General features: G+C 46.1%; 2 protein-coding genes across 3 annotated transcripts in view; one reads left to right on the top strand and one right to left on the bottom strand.

Moving 5' to 3' along the window:
- The window catches only part of LOC139655014 (low-density lipoprotein receptor-related protein 1-like), a 96,716-nt gene that overhangs the window by 64,460 nt on the left and 15,373 nt on the right, over positions 1-16,883 (top strand). For both annotated transcript variants that reach the window (XM_071532310.1, XM_071532318.1), the window contains exons 28-49: positions 262-393; positions 1,319-1,546; positions 1,785-1,959; positions 3,782-3,876; positions 4,038-4,187; positions 4,601-4,741; positions 4,981-5,106; positions 5,271-5,402; positions 5,774-5,908; positions 6,682-6,811; positions 6,976-7,102; positions 7,213-7,364; positions 7,520-7,644; positions 7,834-8,208; positions 12,754-12,943; positions 13,084-13,288; positions 13,514-13,706; positions 15,038-15,163; positions 15,314-15,442; positions 16,261-16,380; positions 16,503-16,616; positions 16,725-16,874. In XM_071532310.1, coding sequence (XP_071388411.1) covers positions 262-393; positions 1,319-1,546; positions 1,785-1,959; positions 3,782-3,876; positions 4,038-4,187; positions 4,601-4,741; positions 4,981-5,106; positions 5,271-5,402; positions 5,774-5,908; positions 6,682-6,811; positions 6,976-7,102; positions 7,213-7,364; positions 7,520-7,644; positions 7,834-8,208; positions 12,754-12,943; positions 13,084-13,288; positions 13,514-13,706; positions 15,038-15,163; positions 15,314-15,442; positions 16,261-16,380; positions 16,503-16,616; positions 16,725-16,874 — 3,450 coding nt within the window. The remainder of the gene's footprint in view (positions 1-261; positions 394-1,318; positions 1,547-1,784; positions 1,960-3,781; positions 3,877-4,037; positions 4,188-4,600; positions 4,742-4,980; positions 5,107-5,270; positions 5,403-5,773; positions 5,909-6,681; positions 6,812-6,975; positions 7,103-7,212; positions 7,365-7,519; positions 7,645-7,833; positions 8,209-12,753; positions 12,944-13,083; positions 13,289-13,513; positions 13,707-15,037; positions 15,164-15,313; positions 15,443-16,260; positions 16,381-16,502; positions 16,617-16,724; positions 16,875-16,883) is intronic.
- On the bottom strand, positions 9,239-10,270 carry LOC139655059 (galanin receptor type 2-like; the record flags this gene model as incomplete). Its single annotated transcript, XM_071532367.1, has 1 exon — positions 9,239-10,270. A coding segment is annotated over one exon (1,032 nt), but the record flags the coding sequence as incomplete, so codon positions are not given.

Below are 16,883 nucleotides of genomic sequence, written 5' to 3'. Positions count from 1 at the left end.
CACACAGCTGCAATCTTGTAATTTTGGTCCGGTTCCATGATAGTTATAGTTAGTTAGATGTTATCCAGTATGTGGCCAAAGTGACCCAGAATACTAGCCTGTAACTAGCTTGTTCTGTCACAGCCACTGCGCTGTGTGTGTGACAAACCCTAGGAAGAACGAGGAATATTACATATGCATGATTTATGAGATGTGAAGTACATATATTTTACTATTTCTCTGTCTTCACTTCTCTCTCTCTCCACCTTTTCTCCACTCCAGCTCCTAACCCATGTGCGGCTAACGATGGTATGGGACCTTGCTCTCACCTCTGTCTCATCAACTACAATCAGACTTTCTCTTGTGCCTGTCCTCACCTCATGAAGCTGGGCGCTGACAAACACACCTGCTATGGTAAGCGTGCCCACACACACACACACACACACACACACACCCCCACACACACACACAGTTATTGTAGAAAATGTACTCTTTGACTGCCCTCTGAGCTGGCAGATTATCTTTTCCCCTGTGCTTGTCTTGGCAAAACTGTAGTTGAGTACCACAGTGTAATCCCTATCCTTGCAGAATTGTTTATTTCCATTTATGTGTGTGTGTGTGTGTGAGAGAGAGAGGGAGAGAGAGAGAGAGAGAGGATTAAACAATCCAGACTTTTTTCACTTTGAGGTGGTATTGCTGCGACAGCTTGGGTGCGCATTGGAGTGTCTGTCTGTGAAAGTGAGAGTGAGCCTATTTATTCAGTGTGTGAGTTTAGTATTCAGGGCAGCACTTTCTATTATCTCCAGAGGTAATGGAATGGAGAGCCCCATTCTGTCTGATGCAGGCATCAGCCACAACTCTCCACATTCACCACCTAGTCTGGCTTGGTCGATACAGGCTGTCTGTGTTACTCTCTCTCTCTCTCTCGCTTTCTTTCTCCCTGTCTATCATTTGAGCTGCACACAGTCAAACGATAAGGCTGTTGAGACCAATGCCAATGTAATGCATCAGCACTGATTGAATTCACTCACGCAGTCATGGCTGTGTTATTGAGTTAGCCAGCCAAACACAATCACTGGAGTCAGAGATGCAATTGGATGAACTGTCTGCTCGAGTGGCAAGAACAATAAACAGATTCACCCACGCTGCAACCAACCTATCCACAACTCTGGCATTGGTGTCCACTCAAGCGTTTGCCCTTATAGAATTTGTTGTATTAAGCCTTTTGACTGGAAGCTGCCCTTAACTCTTGATTACACCAATCCAGTGCTTTTGACTGTCTGCTGAAGCTTAGGAGAAGTCCTGTAGGATGCATGTGAACGTCTCCCCTCCCCCGCAGAGTCTCGTCAGTTCCTGCTGTATGCTCGCCAGATTGAGATCAGAGGAGTAGACATCGACAACCCGTACTACAACTACATCATCTCCTTCACTGTGCCGGACATCGACAATGTGACGGTGGTGGACTACGACGCCATGGAGCACCGCATCTACTGGTCAGATGTCCGCACCCAGACCATCAAGAGAGCCTTCATCAACGGCACTGGAGTTGAGACTGTGGTCTCCGCTGGTACGGAGAGGCAACACAATAAAATACACACTATTGTATATTGCGTTACACATCCATGTAATGGTCCTGGGTACAAATCTGTCATCCCCTTCTCTCCCAATCTTTCCTGTCTCTCTCTACTTTAAAAAATGCCCAAAAAATAATCTTAGCAAAAAAGGCTTGTTTGCATTATCTGTTTTAATACAGCATGAATGAAAATGTCTATTCATCACTGTGTGTGTTGTCTATCCACCCTCAGATCTGCCCAATGCGCACGGCCTGGCAGTAGACTGGGTGTCCAGGAACCTGTTCTGGACCAGCTATGATGCCAATAAGAAACAGATTAATGTTGCCAGACTAGACGGCTCCTTCAAAAATGCTGTCATCCAGGGCCTGGACAAACCACACTGTCTGGTGCTGCACCCAATACTGGGGTTGGTCTCACACACACACACACACACACACACACACACACACACACACACACGATGCACACACAGAGATGTCACACCAAGATCAGTGAAACCCTCAGAAATGGCTCTCAGACACCCTGCTGATTTCACCTTCAACCCACAACACTAACACAGATAGAACACACACACACACACACACACACACATACACATGGTCTGGCCATCAAGCTCCCTACTGTTTGCCGTCTGCTGTGACAGACAGTGTAGTTGGGTATAGATGGTGGCCAACCTCTGACAGCTTTCTCACTCAGGAAGGGCTTCCAATTTTTCTCCCGTCCTCTTTTTCATCTTTCATCTTTCATCTTTCTCTTCTCCATTCTCTCTCTTCTTCCATTTTTGTTTTGAAAGACAGCTTCTGTCCTCAGAGATAGACTATCCGTGAATTATTTACACGCTCTCTGTCTCTTTCTGCCTCTCTTTCTGTTTCTCATTTTCTCTTACACCTTGTCCCCCTCCTGTCTCATTTGCCGATAGGCCCGTCTTTCTCCTCTCTTCTTCTCTCTTCAAACCTCTTCCCCTCAACTCCCCCAAGAGAACCTGGCCAGGGCCTCTCCTCTTACCGGCGGATCAGAGACAGGCCATCTGTGTTTATGTATTTTCTTTAGTCCTGCAGGAATATGTGTGCTTGTGAGTGCTTGAGGCGAATGAAAAAAGGATATTTTCTTAAGAAATGTCTCTGCCTTTTTGTCTTTTTTTTGTATACTCCTTCCTCTCTTTGAACGACTTAGCCTACTTAAGCAGAGGAATGTTTCCGATCCGAGCATTGTTGGCATGGGGGAAAATGAGAAGCAGATGCTGGATCCATATGCTGGGGCTGTCTCCTCTTTCGAACTGGCACACAAACACACTGCCCAAAATGAGTCCAGGAGTGGGTGGGGGCAAAGATGGAGTCGGGGAGGGCTGAACTCTTTGTATGTGTGTGTGTGTGTGTGTGTGTGTGTGTGTGTGTGTGTGCGTTTGTATGTGTGCAAACACGAGACAGTGGGAGTTTAAATGGTTTGCAGAAACTTTATTTAAATGCATGTTAACAAACAAATGAAGGGTGCGGTGGAAGTGGTTGCTTTTGGGAGGAAGTGGGGGATGGGGGCAGAGGATAAATACCCCCTAAACACAGGCTAAACACAGTCTAAACACAGTGACACGCATGCTAAAGCAATCACATTGTCCTATATACAGTATGTCCTATGTATGTTTGTGTGTGTGTGTGTCCATCCATCCATCTAGTACTTTGTCCAAGTTTACTTTGCTTGTAAGCAAGAGAGGTGTTTATCTGTGTGTGTGTGTGTGTGTGTGTGTGTGTGTGTGCGCGCGCGTGTGGGTGCATGAGTTGGAGTTGGGATGGCGAATTAGAGGCTAACATTTTTCAGATGCTGAATTGAATGTTCTGAAATAGAATTTTAGTGAGTCTCTACTCTCCCACTGGCCAGCTCAGCCATATGGTTTCTGCTTCACCTAACCTAATCAGCTTCCACCTGCACACTATTGAACTTGGTTGAGCCTTAAATGGAAGCTGACACATTGCATTTGATGAAACACATTCATATTCGAGTCACGTACATTTTGGTATCCATTGCAAACTCAATAATCTACTGCTTCTGTACGAAACTTAAAATTTATCCCTAAAGTATTTTATAATCAAGTGGTCGTGTTACCAGGAGGCTTAATGACTGTTCTCACCACTGTAAATGGTGATATAAAATGCTAGAAAATGCTTCAAAGGCTATAAAAATCTTCCACCAGCTGTGGCATAGCTTTGCTGATTCTCTCTGCCCGTCTCCTTTAGGAAGCTCTACTGGACAGATGGGGACAACATCAGCATGGCCAACACAGACGGCAGTAACCGCAGTGTCCTGTTCACCAATCAGAAAGGCCCCGTCGGTGAGTGACTCTCAGACGATTGGTGCCTTACCTGTCCTCTTCAGACCTACTGTTTTGATTCGTCTTTGAGGACAGTAAACCCTGAATATGACTTCGTAAGAGGCAGCACACCCTAGTGGCAGGGCAAGTCATTACAACCCAGCTCTTCCTTTGTTTTCCAGGTCTCTCCATTGACTTTGACAGTGAGCAGCTGTACTGGATCAGCTCAGGAAACAGCACCATCAACCGCTGTAAGATGGACGGCTCTGGATTGGAGGTGCTGGAGGGGGTCAAGGGCAAACTGACCAAGGCTACTGCTCTGGCTATAATGGGTAGGTCTCTTCAAAGCTGTTGTCCATTTAAGTCAGTGATGTTTTTTTCATTGCCATATTCAGTCCCACAGTAGAGAATGAGAGGAAGGGCAGAGAGAACGTTGGCGCGATATACACTACCAGTCAAAAGTTTGGACACACACAATTTTCTTTATTTTTACTATTTTTTCAAAATTTAGAATGATAGTAAAGACATCAAAACTATGAAATAACACAAATGGAGTGACCAAAAAAGTGTTAAACAAATCAAAACTATCTTATATTTTAGATTCTTGAAAATGCATGGTATTTGCATGCCTGCTGCGTGAGGGAGTGTCCCAATGGTCACACTGTTACTTTGCTCCTGATGCTTAGAATGTTAGAGTTGGTTCTAGTGGAGAGTGTTGACCATCCTGCCATGCTGTATCCTTTAGGAGACAAGTTGTGGTGGGCGGACCAAGGCACTGACCAGATAGGAACCTGCGACAAGAAGGATGGAGGCAACTGGAAAGTCCTGAGGAACAGCACCTCCCCCATGATGCACATGAAGATCTACAATGAAACTGTGCAGAAAGGTGCAGGGCCGGCTGCCACACGTCATGTTTTCCTGAGTCTATACAACATTTGTTTTGGTCAAATTGCTGGAAAAAGCAATGAGTAGCAATGTGCAAATGAGTGCTCGTCTCATTTAATCTGTGTTTTGCTTGCTGTGTGTGTTTGCCTGTTTATCTAAGCTTGTGCACATCTGTTTACATTTCTGTAACTGCTCTTTGATTTGTTTTGTGTATTTGTTCTGGTGCTGTTGTGTTCCCAGGCACCAATCTCTGCAGTAATAACAATGGAGACTGTTCCCAGCTGTGTCTCCCCACCTCCCCCACCACCCGAGCCTGCATGTGCACTGCAGGATACAGCCTCCGCAGTGGGCAGCAGTCTTGCGAGGGTAGGATACACACATGCATTTTTTTCATTTTTTCATTTCAGCCAAATTTGAATAAAAAAAAAAGATGAAATTAATAAAGGTTTCATGCATAAAGTATTTACTCTTATTTATTTGATGCAGCACGAAATTTGAAAAGGTCAAAAAGTGGTTTTGGTTTGTTGTAGGTGTTGGCTCTTTCCTGCTGTACTCTGTGCATGAGGGCATACGTGGCATTCCCTTGGACCCCTCGGACAAGTCTGACGCCCTGGTGCCAGTGTCCGGCACTTCTCTGGCTGTGGGCATAGACTTCCATGCTGGTAAGTCTCACCATGTCCCTTTACAACAAAGAGGTTTGGGATGGAAAGTTTACTATATTTTGCTAGAAGGTTAGATAAGGAAGAATTACCCTGGCATGAAAGTATTTTGTCTCTTTGATGTAGCTGGAATAATAGCTACATTCCCTTTTTGCATATAGTTGGAGAGATAGGGGTTGTGTACAGTAGGGATGTAAACAAATACAAAAACATTATTCGGAATGCAAAATGAATAACATGTCAAATTTATAAATACAGATACCAATACAGATAAAGATAGTGGCACTACACAGATACAGATAGTGGTGTTGCGTTACACCTCTACAGTACATTCAGTTCAGCTCAACTCTAATATATATCTCTCCCTTTCCCAGACAACGACACTATCTACTGGGTGGACATGGGTCTCAGCACCATCAGCAGGGCCAAGAGAGACCAGACCTGGAGAGAGGACGTGGTCACCAATGGCATCGGCAGGGTGGAGGGCATCGCCGTCGACTGGATAGCAGGTGAAAGACACTTCAGACATGTAGGCAAACATACTACAGTAATGTACATGGCCCCAGTCATAGAATTAAAACACTATCAGTAACACATACTGATATCCCGTGTCTCACTCTTGTTCTCAGTGTAGCTGTTCTCTATCACTTCTGCTCACTCAGTCTGTCTCTGTGTTTCTCTCTCTCTCTCTCTCTCTCTCTCTCTCTCTCGCACTCTATTGCTCTCTCTGTGGGAGATGAATTGAAAACAATGAGGAGAACAGGCCTATTGCAGAGTGAGAGAGAGCAGGAAAGAGAGGGGCAGACACAGAAAGAGACAGTGAGAAAGATTAGGTTATTAGAGTACCTAGAGTCACATGACTGTAGCATGGACAGCTACTGACTCCATGTTGACTAAAAGTGACTTCTGTCTGCCTCATCCAATGTCATCCATACTCACCTCTATCATCTTAACACTCCACTTTATCAAATATCATCCCCAGGGAGACAAGTCTGCCACATAAACACAACTTAATGTATTATAGACCAGTGAACAACAAACTAAGCAATCATTCATTAACCATTAACCTGTCATTATCATTAACCTGTTTTCAGGTTTCCCCACAACAATCTACAGTATACTCACTATTAAACTATTGCTAAGTAATATTAACATCTTGTGTTGTCATAAGTCTAAGTCTCACAAGATATTCATAATAGTGTAAAAAAGGAGTTCGGACAGACAGAGTGTAAATTTCCCCATGAATACACACGCAGCATCACTTTTTCTCTGTCCTCTACAGGAAACATCTACTGGACGGACCAAGGCTTTGATGTGATCGAGGTGGCCAGACTGAATGGTTCCTTCCGCTACGTGGTCATCTCCCAGGGCCTGGACAAGCCCCGCGCCATCACTGTCCACCCTGAGAGAGGGTAAGAGGAGACAACACTGGCTCTAGCTCCAGTTATTAGTAGCTGCTAGTAGCTAGTTGTCTGTAGTCGCTGCAGCTCTCTCATTCTCGGCTATCGAGGAAGTTGTCTATGTGCTTTGATGTCTTTGTGTGTGTGTGTGTGTGTGTGTGTGTTTGTGTGCGCAGGTACCTGTTCTGGACAGAGTGGGGCCAGTATCCCCGTATTGAACGGTCTCGTCTGGATGGCACTCAGAGGGCTGTACTGGTCAATGCCAGTATCAGCTGGCCCAATGGGATCTCCATTGACTACCAGGTACTGTCCAATGACACCTCTCTTTTATTCAAACTACTGTGTTACAGTCTGTGCACACAATGGACATCGCACAAACACCACTGCAACTCCTATTATCTGTGTACGTGTAGGAGGGCCTGCTGTACTGGTGCGATGCCAGGACAGACAAGATTGAGCGCATCAACCTGGAGACCGGAGAGAACAGGGAGGTGGTGCTGGCCAACAACAACATGGACATGTTCTCTGTGTCTGTGTTTGAGAGCTACATCTACTGGAGTGACAGGTCAGATACCCCCTCACCCTCAGTCTTACTTGCCCTCGTTGATATATAATTTTGGTTTATTTGTAACTGTTATTCGCCCACAGTTGTAAGTTTTTTTTCTCATCTGCTAGCTTCAGCCTCTCTTTAATGCTGTTTGTCTGTTTGCTGTGGCCCAGGACCCATGCTAACGGCTCCATAAAAAGAGGGAGTAAAGACAACGCCACAGACTCTGTGTCTCTGAGGACAGGTATTGGTGTACAGCTCAAAGACATCAAGGTCTTCAACAGAGCCAGACAGCAAGGTAAGCACTGACTCTGTCTGGTTGGCTTAGCTTACTGTAACAGGTCTGTTTTACATGGAAGGGCTGAGTATGTTTTAAAGTATTTATATAACTAAAGTTTCCTCACATACACTTTTACATATGCATAAAATATTCACATTTGATTAGTATAATTATTGATCAAGTTATCTATTTCATATTTCTGTACAGGAACAAATGTATGCAAAGACAACAATGGTGGGTGCCAGCAGCTTTGTCTTTTCCGTGGGAACGGACAGCGTACGTGTGCCTGTGCCCATGGAATGCTGGCTGAAGATGGCAGCAGCTGCCGTGACTATGATGGCTACTTGCTCTACTCAGAGCGAACTATACTAAAGAGTGTTCACCTATCAGATGAAAACAATCTAAACGCACCCATAAAACCATTTGAAGACCCGGAGCACATGAAGAACGTCATAGCACTCACTTTTGACTACCGAGGAGGAGGAGGGAAGGGAGCCAACCGTATCTTCTTCAGCGACATCCACTTTGGCAACATCCAGCAGATCAACGATGATGGCTCTGACCGCAAGACTGTGGTAGAGAGTGAGTATACCTATATACACCTTACGTATGTGTAGGTCTGTTTTGTTAGCTTCCTCTAGTCCTTTAACAAACAGTCTCTACCCAACCTCTTTCCAAGTTTATCTATACTCATCCACCCACAGTTGATATCTTGTGTATTGCAGAGTTTACATGCAGTTTAACTACTAGTAAAAAGGTTAAACTGTAAGACTTGATATCTTGGATATTCTGATTGTTTGTCTCTTCCCCTCTTATATGTCGAGTCATTTCTCATCTCTCTCTTGAAAAACAAAGAATCTCCATTGTACACAGCAGACCCACCATTGAGAAGTCTTCCTGGGGAAGAAAACAGCTGGAACTTCTTAAAGAAAAAGTTTTGGATCTCTCACTGATCTAAACAGACCTGGGAAACCTTTATTCTGAAGTTGTAGCCAAAACCCTTTATTTTAACACTACACTTCTAACCCTAACACTGGAAAAACAAAAGGAAAAGCCTTTTTCAAGTCTTTTCATCTTTGAGAACAGACTGTATGCAAACGTAAACAGACTCAGAGACAGATAGCCCTTCATTCACTTTATCTCAATGCAACAAAGCCCAGATGCACTGTTAATGTTTTACCAAAGTGCCTTTACTTTAATCTATTTTACAAGGAATAGTATGATTCAGGATTGCGTGTCCCCATAGTGCAGCCCCTCCCAGGGTAAATGTTTATATGCACTTGCAAAGTTGTCTCACTAACTGTGAATGTTGTGAACATTAGTCGTGTTGAATGTCGTCTGCTGCTGTGTATGATTTGCACTGTTGTTTTGCCTTGTAATGTGGATTTCCCCCGGGACAATAAATGGTATCATATTGTCATGTCCATTTTAAGCTTTCACAATGAAAAGCACTTACTGTAATTATCTCTCATGAGAGTCTTTCAGAAAAACAACTCAGCTAGGTCTGTTTTACTGTAATTCCATTGATTCCCAGTAGTTGGTATGTCATCTATGGTATCCTGTCAGGTTGTCGGGGATGTTAGGGTAGCTGTTGATGAAGTAATACTGTCCACTAGCTAGAGACAGCTCCGTTGGCCGCTTGCCCCCCCCTCCTGAACAGCCCCAGTAGGTCCTGTCTGAACTTGTGGGACATGAACACATAGAGGATGGGGTTGGCCACTGTAGAGGAGGTGGCCATGAGGCGGGCGAACGTGCTGAAGGGCCCATAACGTGGTGAGGTGCCAGTGGCCCCAGAGCTGCGGTCCACCAGCAGGGCCAGCGTAAGGCCATAGGATGGCAGCCAGCACAGGGTGAAGGCCAGCACCAGCATAGCTGAAGTCTGGGTCACCTTGCTCTGGTAGCGCTCAACTTGGGGGGCCCTGCCAGCTTGCTGACTCCGCCACAGGAACATGTAGATGGTGCAGTACGCCACGGCGATGGTGGCCAGCGGAAGCAAAAAGGCCACAAGGAAGTGACACAAGCCGTAGGCCACCTCGTCTCGGTGGGACAGGAAGGCGAAGCAGGCCAGGCCGTCAGGAGCCTGCCACGGGGTTCCCACAGAGCGAAAAGCCAGCTGGGGAGCAGCCAGGCAGCAGGCTGGGACCCAGAGCAGGACAACAGTCACAGTCACCCTGCGAGGGGAGAGGAGGCAGTAGGCCCTGGCAGGCCGCACCACAGTCAGGTAGCGAGACACAGCCAGGATGGCCAGAGTGAAGGCACTCGCAGAGGAACAGGCTGATCCCAGGAAGCCCACCAGACGACAAAGGAAGTCCCCGAACGGCCATTGCTGCATGGCTATGGCAACTGTGTGAAAGGGAAGCATGGAGAGTAAAAGGAGGTCTGTAGCGCTCAGGGCCAGCAGGAGGACATCTGTCCCTGTGCCTGTCAAGGAGCCCTGGGGAGACTGTCCAGCAAGTCCTGCCCCCCTCCTCCGCCTCCCACACAGGATCACCATCACCAGGGTGTGTCCCCCCACCCCCAGTACCAGAATCAAGGCATCTAGGATTGGAACTAGAACCTGCTCCACATTCCCAGTGTCACTGTTGTTCCCCTGCAGACCCTCCTCACCAGTAGAGTTCCACAACATTCTCCTGTCATCAGTAATATTCAGTTATTGAGATGTCTTCCAGTAATGCTGCCACGGTTTGAGTACAGTTGGGTTGTTGTTAGACGAGAAACATTACAGCTCTTAGTTGACAGTGGATCGATATACTCGGGCTGGTCATAAAACTACTGATAACACATGGTGTGGGAATGATTACTGAGACTGTGGGTCAATAGCTGTAACATTACAAAGATTCCCAATAATTTCCAACCATGGGGGCTTTGACCAACAAAATTAATCGGTTAAGACTAAAGGTGAATGACTCTGTTACACATTCATGTCCTGACATGGTGAAAAAGACATTACCTCCCAGAAACAGTCCTTGACAACACGTCCAGTGAATGGCTATTTTCGTAGTCGAGCTGCTTCCTATGTGCTGTATGTGAATCAAGTGTTCAATCATTTCAGTACTTGCAATCAGCTTCAATGAGCTGTTTGGAGGGACGGGGGTGGGGATGGCGCAATGTCACACCCCACGCTTGTGATTTTGTAGGATTCTAGCTGCTGGGCTCTCCATTGCTCCCCTGGCCTCCTGCTATGAGCATCCGTCTTTCCTCAGCAGTGGCCGTGTCTGAGTGCTGAGAGCTATATGCTGCGGATTGTGTGATTTCCTGTCAGCTCAGATAAGACAGCTACTCCACATGACGTCTCAATCAGGCCCACGCTCAGTAATCCACAATCAGCCTGCTCTCGGCTCCAAAGAAGGGACCTCTGGAGAGAGGGAAAGAACGGCAGGAGAAGAGGAAGAGAGGTGAATAGCTGGATAGCAACAGAGGGTGAATCCTAGTAAATGGCAGGTGAACTCTGGACTTATCATGGCAGAGCAGGAGAGACGTGGGCTGGCCTGCTCTCTGTGGGAGGGTCTGATGAGGCCAAACAATATTTTTCCCAGAGTCCAGAGTTTCTGTTCATGTTCTCACAGGATCTGTTCATTGTCTAGAAATGTTGTCACTGCACACATATGCATACACATGTACATACACAAAGAGAGACAGACAGCGAGACTGTTTGCCTTCAAAAATCAGGGTAATTATTGACCGTTGTCCTGATAGCAAGCACTGAAGCGAAGTGTCCTGTGCTATCACAACCAGATAAGTACCATAAAAACTGTGTATCAGTGTCAGTATAACCAACATTGGACCTAACTCAAGTGCTACAAATTCAACTCCAGTGCTGCAGGCAACTTGGGAAAATGTACAGAAACACAGATAGGCCTACACATAGGTCAAAAAGGTGAAGATATACAGAAGTGAAAAGCAAGATTTGTAGTGGAGAGTGCTGTGGGCTAAAGATTTACAAGTCATTAACAGCACTGAAGAAAGAGGAAATAGGGGTGAATGTATTTCATGTTACACTTTATTGATTTTTAAGGCATTGATTTATGAGTGAGCAAAGCAGAGGAGAGTTGTTTTTGCATCGCATGCCTTTGCTTGGCTCTCCAGTTCCTAGCCTCTTAGATGGCTTTGCTTCATTCAGAATCTGAACATAGCATTGGCCAGACAAATGTTGATTCACGTCCATGGCGTTGGACTGGAGAAGTTGAGGTGTAGTGCTAAGTGTCCCACCTGGTGGTGAACCTCCCTGATCCTCTGGCCAGGACTGTGATGTGCTGAGGTCATATCCTGCCCAGGAAAAGGCCTGTTTAATCATTAGACTCTCACCGTTTCTTTGCAATAACAAGCAGACGACTATTACCAATCATTTGGCATCGGGGTGATCGGGTGTGTGGTTGTTTTGAAATGTGCAACTCCTTATTGACTGGCTGAAGTACACAAGTGTGTGTGTGTGTCTGTGTGTGTGTGTGTCTGTGTCTATGTGCGCACACACTCATGTGCATGTTCCTCAGCAGCAGAGCAGCTGTTCTCTGTCACCCACTACAGTACTTTGTGTTCTTCCATCTTGGCTGACTCTTCTCTCTCCTCTCCTCTGGCCTCTGTGGAGGGGTGGAGCTCACAAGCTCAACCTCTTACGCATTTCAAGGCTGTGGAGCAGAAAAATGGCTTGAACTTTTCCTTCTCATCTGTTGATGAGGTAGTGCTATGGAAAGTAATATGCTCGCTGTTAACTGGTATTGTGACCTTTTTAGTGAGCTATTTGTTGGATAAAATCCTCAAATCACACAGTGTTCTAGGTCATTAATACCAGGCCGTCATGTCCGTAGCTCTGACTGTGCTGCTATCCAACAGTCTGCCAGCACTGTGCTACTGGCAGACAGTCCACACATGGCCTTTTAACACAGCACTGGGATTGACGTGCTTCTTTTCCTTCCCCAAATCGCCTTCTCTCTCTCTCTGGCTTTATGTCTCTCTCTCTCTCTCTCTCTCTCCCTCTCCCTATCTCTCTCTCTCTCTCTCTCTCTCTGTCTTTGCCCTTTTCTATGATGGGGTTCATGTCTCTCTGCCCCCTATGATGGGCCCTTCTCTCTATCCTCCTATGTCTATTCACTCCCCCTCTCCCCTCCATTCTTCTATTCTCTCTCTCAGACGTGGGTTCAGTGGAGGGCTTGGCGTACCACAGGGGCTGGGACATGCTGTACTGGACCAGCTACACCACCTCCACCATCACCCGCCACACCGTGGATCAGGGCCGCTGGGGAGCCGCTGACAGACACACTGTGGTCACCATGTCCGGAGACGACCACCCCAGAGCCTTCGTTCTGGACGAGTGTCAGGGGTCAGAACTCCTCCGTAGCTTAAATTCTAGCCTTGGGCAGGAAAACTGTCATATTATACCCGCATACATGGAATATTCTCCCTCCTCTGTGTAAAAATGTGCTACACAACACTGATTATTCTTTTGTTCCCTCTCCGCAGTCTAATGTTCTGGACCAACTGGAACGAGCAGGCTCCCAGTATCATGCGCGCCACCCTGACTGGTGCCAATGTCCTAGTGATCATTGGTAGTGACATCCGAACCCCCAACGGCCTGGCCATAGACCACCGTGCTGAAAAACTCTATTTCTCTGATGCCACACTAGACAAGATTGAGCGCTGCGAGTATGACGGAAGTCGGCGCTACGTGAGTGACACACACACACACACACACATATACAGACATGCACACACGCACATCTCACATGGTGTCCATCAGGAACCGTGATGCAAATATTTGTACTGCAGTTTCTATTAAGTATTGGATGACCTAATAGCATCAGGCAATTTTGTTTATCCGTTCAAATTTGTTGCACGGGTGGAATTTCCTGACTGTGTGAGGTCATGACTGTGGTTGTGCTGCCCCCTGTAGGTGGTGCTGAAGAACGAGCCTGTCCATCCATTCGGCCTGGCTGTGTACGGGGACTACATCTTCTGGACTGACTGGGTGAGGAGGGCTGTGCTCCGGGCTGACAAATACACAGGAGGAGACATGAAGGTGCTGCGTGCGGACATCCCTCAGCAGCCGATGGGCATTGTTGCCGTGGCCAACGACACCAATAGCTGTGAGTCTCTACACACAGTGAGGGATCCAAGTCTGTACTGTTTCACGTTTGTATTATATTTCTTTGTCTGTTTGTGTGTGTGTGTGTGTGTGTGGGGGGGGTTATTGTGGGTGTGTAGACAAATGCATTTTTAGTGTCATTAGGATCCTTGTTTAGCTGACATTGCTGTAACAGCTAGTCTTCCTGGGGTATGTATGTACATACATACACATCCATAAACACACACACACAGCACAATACTTGCAAAACAGAAACAAGAAGTAAAAAATACATAAAAAGTACAAACCCAGGTCACTGTGTACCTTGGCTTATAAAGCATAACACATTTGGCATTACTGATACATGATCAGGTGGTTAAGTGAGTTTGAAGTATCCTCTTGAGCAATTATTTGTTACTTACTGAACTGATTTCAGGAGGTAATATCTTCTGAAATTAAACTACTTCATAGATTACTGTTCTTTCCTTGGTAATAACATCAGGCCATCAGGCCAAATCACAACGAATTAACTAATTAAATTCAATATGAGCCTGTTTGAAGGAGGTGGCTCCTGAGTATTGAAATACACACAGATACGCACACAGATACGCACACAGGCACACAGAGACACACACACACACACACACACACACACACACACACACACATGCACACACACACACACACACACATACACAGATGCTTTTCTGCCCCAACAGAGCAGTTAATGAGGTGACAGAAGTAATCTGGGAGTGTGACAGAGCAGCAGAGGAGCTGCAAACACCTCCAGAATGGGACCACCTGAGATTCACAACCCCACCATCGCCCTATATTACCACACACACACACACACACACACACACACACACGCCTTCTGAATCATCATTCTTCACCTTTATCTATACCTCTTTCCACCTAATTTCTCCATCTCGTCTTGTTCTCCATTTCTCGTTGTCTGTATCCTTCTAAATCAATGTAGCCTTGCTTTTTTTTTTCAACCATACTGTCAGACTTCTTCTCCCTCGGGTTGCCTCCTTCGGTCCAACTCTCTCTCTCTCTCTCTCTCTCTCTCTCTCTCTCTCTCCCTCTCTCTGACTACACACACACACACAAGACCCTGTGGTAATAGCTGCAAATCCCATTTAGATTTAGTCACTTTGAATTATGCATTAGACACAAGAGGAGCCATGGCTGCATTCATGCAGGTGTATCTGTGTGTTGCTATGAATACATATGTGGGTGAATCGATGTTTGTTTGCGTGGTGGGGGGTGGGGGTGGGGATGGGGTCAGAAATTCTTAATTAATCATCACTCGGGTGTGTGTGTGTCTAACTCTCCCCTGTCTCCACATAGGCGAGTTCTCTCTGTGTCGTGTAAACAACGGAGGATGTCAGGACCTGTGTCTGCTGACCTCGGAGGGAAGGGTCAACTGCAGTTGCCGTGGTGACAGGAAGCTTTTGGAAGACAACACCTGCATAGGTAATAAAAGAAAGGCAGTGGGATAATTTAATGTAAAATGTAATGGATGGCACAGTAAGGGGACTCGCTTTGAATGAATTTGAAATGAATATTGATCATTTTCCATGTGGTTCAAGGCATTGAGTGCATTCTGCTGTCCCCCCCCCCCAGCCCTGAACACTACATGTAACAAAATTGATGAGTTTGAGTGTGGAAACGGAGACTGTGTCAACTACACCCTGACTTGTGACGGCATGGCCCACTGCAAGGATAAGTCTGATGAGAAACAGTCCTACTGTGGTGAGTTTGCTTGTATCAATTCAACATGTGTGATTAGCTTTTGTCTTATACTGTATATCGTCTGTACAATATATTGTGTCTTTTATTGATTTGCTGCAAGACCAATTTCCCTTTGAGGGATAATAAACTTGTCAGGGTTGTATCTTGGACTCACACACAGAACTCAAGGGCAGAGGTAGAAGTAAGGTAAACAGTCTTTAATGGAGACAGGCAGGCTCGCAATCCAGTAATCAGGCAAAGGGTCAAAACACGGTAATGCAGTCCAACAAGCAAAGGTACCAGGAAAACTAGAGGCTACAAGGCAGTCAGGAAAACAGGCAGATATCAAAATTGGGCAGACTAGAAATCAAGTAGAACAGAAAGGCGGGATACAGACTAGTGAGAAAACAGCTAGAACAATCTGGCAGAGGACAAAGGGAAATGGACTTGTATAAATACTAAGGGGGTAATGAGGGAATGAGGTGCAGCTGGGAAGGGCGGAGACAGGTGACAGGTGATGCAAGAGGCGGGAAGGTGAGTAGGCAGACAAGAATAACCGGAGCACGAACTGGAACTGGACTGGGATCTGAAAGACACACAACATATAACACGGAACAGAGACAAGAGGGAACGGGAGTGGAAAAAAAGACCAAGACAGATAACAGAGAGAGAGAGAGAGAAAGAGAGAACAAGCTCAAAGAGATGAGCTGATTGGATTCCTGAGAAAAGTTTTCTACTACTACTACTACTGATAGGTAGTAGTCAAAATACTGTCTACCATATTCTTGTTGTTTACATTTGTAATGTGACTCTATATCATTTCTGTCTGTGGTCCTCAGCCAACCGAGTGTGTAAGAAGGGCTACAGACGGTGTGTGAATGGCAGGTGTGTGGGACACAGCTCCTGGTGCAACGGACAGGACGACTGTGGAGACAATTCAGATGAGCTCTTCTGCAACAGTGAGCTGAGCCTTCTACCTGACCAAATTTTCAGCCCCACAATCATTTGCTATTTTAAGTTTGAATTATGTCCAGTATGACCACATCCCTTTCTCTCATTGTTTTGTGTGTGTGTGTGTCAGCCACACTGTGCTCAGCGGAGCAGTTCCAGTGCCGAGATGGAGGCTGCATTTCAAACTCCAGCAAGTGTAACCAGCAAGTGGACTGTGAGGATGCCAGTGACGAGATGAACTGCTGTAAGTTAGCGGACTGACTCGGCACGATCAGATTAACTAAACTTTATTTAAAAAGACAATATTTAGTACCAGGCCACGGTATGAAGTAATGCTGCCCTCTTTGTTCAGCTGCCACGGACTGTTCCAGCTACTTCCATCTGGGGGTGAAGGGGGTGATATTTCAGAAGTGCGATTTCACCACACTCTGCTATGCGTCCTCTTGGCAGTGTGATGGTGCTAATGACTGTGGAGACTTCTCGGATGAAAGAAACTGCCCAGGTATTTTAA

The sequence above is a fragment of the Centroberyx affinis genome, unplaced genomic scaffold (assembly GCF_046629955.1).
Source record: "Centroberyx affinis isolate AG114_WGS23_722 - 3 ecotype Tasmania unplaced genomic scaffold, CSIRO-AGI_Caff_v1 ptg000151l_1, whole genome shotgun sequence".
Lineage (NCBI taxonomy): Eukaryota > Metazoa > Chordata > Actinopteri > Beryciformes > Berycidae > Centroberyx > Centroberyx affinis.
This window is presented reverse-complemented; position numbering and strand designations above follow the sequence as displayed.